This window comes from Lupinus angustifolius, chromosome LG11 (assembly GCF_001865875.1).
Source record: "Lupinus angustifolius cultivar Tanjil chromosome LG11, LupAngTanjil_v1.0, whole genome shotgun sequence".
Taxonomy (NCBI): domain Eukaryota; kingdom Viridiplantae; phylum Streptophyta; class Magnoliopsida; order Fabales; family Fabaceae; genus Lupinus; species Lupinus angustifolius.
Window position 1 is genome coordinate 19317191 of NC_032019.1, and position 4533 is coordinate 19321723.

The 4533-nt window shown below is 26.8% G+C and overlaps 1 protein-coding gene across 1 annotated transcript; it reads right to left on the minus strand.

The window, feature by feature from the left end:
* On the minus strand, positions 1 to 2440 carry LOC109361247 (leghemoglobin-1). Its single transcript, XM_019606641.1, has 5 exons — positions 2271 to 2440; positions 1735 to 1849; positions 986 to 1099; positions 201 to 330; positions 1 to 95 (listed from the first exon to the last, which is right to left on the minus strand). The coding sequence occupies exons 1-5, from the start codon at positions 2366 to 2368 to the stop codon at positions 64 to 66; spliced, it is 489 nt and encodes a 162-aa protein (XP_019462186.1). The 5' UTR covers positions 2369 to 2440; the 3' UTR covers positions 1 to 63.

Here is a 4533-nt window from a genome sequence, read left to right on the forward strand (position 1 = left end):
AAAATGTAGCCTGTCTTGTAATGGGTACCTCAATGCAACATTCAAATTCAAGTCATTGTAGTGTCATGAGCAGAAGGTTGACCATGCAAGAATCCCTGTTTGCATTTTAAACAACATCTTTAACAAATACTTCTTTAATATATTTTTCTCAAATGAAAATTTACTTTGTATATATGCCAATAGAACCTAAATTGCTATACCATCCTTCATCTCTTTCTTAATTACATCAGCCAATTCATCATAGGCTATTGCCCAAGCATTGCTCAATTCTTCACTCCATTTGTCTCCTATTGCCTCCTTTATTGTTTTTAGAAGTGCTTCTTTAACCACCTCAAAATCATTGACAATATTATGTAGTACTAGTATTAGATTTGTTGTATCAAACAAATTAAAGTATATCTACAATTTTTAAGAGAAGAAAACAATTCTGAAATAAAAAATTTAAGTTAGGAAGAACATGTACTTATATTGGCTATAGTGAAGAACATTTACTCATATTCTTTACTATTATACTATTTTAGTATATTTATGAAGAAATAAGGTGTCACCTTTGTTTTTAGATTCTTCCAGTTTCATGAATAATTTAAACTCAATCATGCATTTTGATAACTTCTTTAACTATTGAACAAAGTTATTTTAAGATTATAGATGCTTAAACTTCTCCAAATAATTCAATGCATTAGATGTATAGTAAAATTACATTTCATATTACCAACTGAGTCATCTTTATGAAATAATCAATAATATGATTTAAAAAGTAGTAACTCATTAATTCTATAACTAAATAAGTAAAATTAAACAAAATATTTTGCTAACTGAACATACAAAAACTAGATAAAGAAAGAAAGAGAATGTGTTATTACTTGTGATTGATTGAAAAAATATCTATATTAAAAAAGTAATAATTAATTTTTTTATCAATCATAAATGCTGACACATGAAATGATATATTTTTTGTAATTGAAAATTCACTCTCATAGCATACCTCAAAATGTGGATCAAGGACTCCATTCTTGATATGGATAGAACCTAAATACTTCACTGTGGGATCTACAGCAACTACTCCTTTTTCTCTAAGTTGAATTGCTGATTCATATGTCTACGATTTACAAAGTATCATCTCAAGGAAACATAAAAATATTTACACATACATGTGTTTATTTTGCATAATTAACTAATCGAATAGTTATAAAATTTCATAAGGATAAAAAATAATTATAATATTTACTTTTGTAATATAGACACATTTCATTGGATATGTCTAATAGACACGACCAATCTTATATTTCCACTTCATTTAAATAATAATTCAAAAAGACTTTTAATCATGTTAGCATGGATTTTTTTTTAAAGTCAAGAAATAATAAGAGGATAAAATTCCCACTAGCTTTTTAATAGTATTATGTGGAATAATATATATTTTTTGCACCAGAAGTAATTAACTAATATTTAACTTAAAATTTCAAAGAATAAAAATAAAGTGACAACATCAAAATCTTCTAAATTAAATTGTGAAATAATTTGGAGGTCATACATATAATTATAAATTATTATATCTTTTGAAAAGAGATTAATTCATTAATATAATATGATAATCCTCACATACTCAACACGGAGGGAAATAACTTTATAAATCACCAAACGACTGGAATATTTCTAAAAACTGAAATTGGGGAAATAACTTTATAATAGTGAAATTAAAAGAGCTGCAATTTTTTGCTAGATTGCACTTACTAGCTTGAAAACCTTTGTAGCATGAATCTGAAGAACGGGATTATTTTGGGGTATTTCATCAGAATCCTTTAGAAACGAGAACATATCCTTTGCCACCGGTGCAATCTCCGATATCCTATTTACAAACACCAATGTTTTGCCTACCTAGTTATCTCGGTGACAATAATTTAAATATATATTAAATTATTCATCTTACTATCAATTGATTTGAGATAAAACTTTAATATGTTATTAGAGTGATAAGCCGACTTATTTTTTGTTATCATAAGTCAAAAGATATTATTTTCTCATCGTCAAAGCTAACTCTTTGTCTGACCCTAGACTTATGTGGCAGGTTGAAAATTAAATCTCAAGCCTTACCATTGTTTGGGAAACAATTTAAATACTTATTAACAACTCCTTATTAAAATAACAACTGCTACTTGGTTACATTTTCTGACAATAATGTAAAGATTAGAAAACCTTAGCTTTGCCAAAACACAACAAAGAAAGAAACAAAAAAGTGAAAGACATATATAGGTGTGAGAAAAACTGACCAGGTGAAGAAACGAACACTAAGTTGAGGAATATTTTCCTTCAATTCTTCCCATGAATTCTTCACTAAAGCCTCTTGTCTCTCAGTGAAAGCCCTCATAATCCCTTTTTCCTTTTATTTTACTTTTATTTACACATGATTTCACTTGTTTATATAAAGGAGGCTTCAAAAGTGAGAAGAGCTGAAACTGATCTCTTGTGAGCATTATTCGAATGTATCTCTTGGCTTGTGATGAGTGGCAATGGACAAGATTAAGATATAAATATCATTAATATAATTTAATGAAATTATTTTTTTTATTAATCAAAGTGAAAAATAATAAAAAGAATTTCAAAAGTTTGTAATATTAACTAAATATCAACAGAATTAGAAAAGTTTAACATTTTTTGAAAGATAATTTATAAAAGAGGCAAGAAATGTGATCTTTTAAGTACAATACTTATAATTTATTTAATATATATATACATACATGTAAAACTAGCTTTGAAAAAATCTTTCACCGAAGACAATAAGGATTGGTTGGTCTGGTGCATGCAAACAATGGAGATGTTTGTTTGTACTTAGACAATGACAAATGCTCACAAGTGGTAGTACAAAAAAATGCTCACAAGTTCTCATAGACACTTTTTCAGCAACCAAATGAGGATGAAAAGCTATTGAAAAATGTACTTTTTTATAATCTCAACAGGAAAATAACCTGCACTTATGATATCTAGCTATTCATCCTAATAAGAGTATGTCCATAATACTAAACTCATTTTTATTTTGATCTCATACATTATTTTATAATTTATTACGTATTCTTATAAATTAAGAATAATATTTATTTTTTCTCTATAATAATAAATAACATTTTTATTCTTAGCCGGATCCCATAATCTACCTATACTTTTATATTTTGTAATTAGAAATAATTTATCTCTCATCCTTTATATCATTGAGACCTACATTTTCTTATAAAAATAATATAAGAATGTTCTTATTTGTGCAATGAGTATATTAAGAAATAAGAATTACATATTAAAAGTGAAGAATATTCTTATTTTATTAAAAATATTATAAAAATACATGGATGTAAATACTGTAGCTGTCTTAAAACACTCAGTAAACAATTAAGGTCGGCTTCTTATGATTAGTCACTAGGAGCATATATGAATAGGGATTTGGGAGGGTTGAAGTTTTAAAAAAAAGTATTGTATTTATTTGTCTCATTTAAAAAATTTATTACTTTTCATGGATATTTAAATACAAAAGCATTTTCTAAAGTAGACTAAGATCTAAATACATTTTAACTCTACACTATGGAACTCACCATACAGAAGAGTTATTTTCCAACAGCATACATGTATTTGGAAATTGTGTTTGAGGATTACATTAACATTTAACGTGCTGCCTTTCATCATTAAGCATAGCTTCTTATGCTCCAATAACTCCATCTATGCCATATTTTTTTAATTTAATTATGATATATGTATTGTTTACAAATTAGCAAGTAAATTATATATGTATTATCTCTAAAATTTGCATTATAGTGAAAAGTATAACATTACATTTTCTATTAAATTTAACGAAAAAAGTTTGCAGATTACATTGAAATTGATAGCGTGATTCTTAGGTCTAGCTAGACTACAACAACTAAGCTTGGCTTCTTATGCTTAGAATGGTTACATTATCCTTTGATTTGGAGCACCCCTCAGTGGGTGGTAAAAGTCATGATATATCAGAGTCAGATTAAATAGACCCATTATGCAAAACTAATGATATATGTTATACTATTTTGTATAAATTGATGGGTTTACATATTACCTTTATAGCTAAGCTCTAACTCATTTATAATCTCATCAACTTTATATTTCAATGCATAACTCCTTCAACTATAGTGAAAAGTATAACATTGTATTATATAGTATCTTCTATTAAATTTAACACGCCATTTTTTTTTATTTGTATAGTATCTTGATGATGCATAGAATAATGTTTGTATTTATTTATTTTTTTACATGCTGCTCAAAGATATGGAAGGCCTATATAAATCAATATTTAAGAGGATAAGATAAAATTAGAGGTACCTTGATCAAAGAAGAGAGTTGATATTTCTCCATGAACAGAAGTTATTCACTTTGCCTGATCCAACCATCAAAATCATGCTTTATTTTTTAGAAGAAAAATGTATGCACTGACAATGTATAAGTTTTATATATTGTTACCGTATCTTCTAACACTCATATGGCCAAATAAATGTAGATAATATAATATCTGTATAT

Coding starts and splice junctions, on each gene's coding strand:
- LOC109361247 (XM_019606641.1), bottom strand. CDS start 2,368: ATGAGGGCTTTCACTGAGAGACAAGAGGCTTTAGTGAAGAATTCATGG. Junction 1,850..2,270: donor AGTGTTCGTTTCTTCACCTG/GTCAGTTTTTCT, acceptor GTTTGTAAATAG/GATATCGGAGATTGCACCGG. Junction 331..985: donor TCCTTGATCCACATTTTGAG/GTATGCTATGAG, acceptor AATGATTTTGAG/GTGGTTAAAGAAGCACTTCT.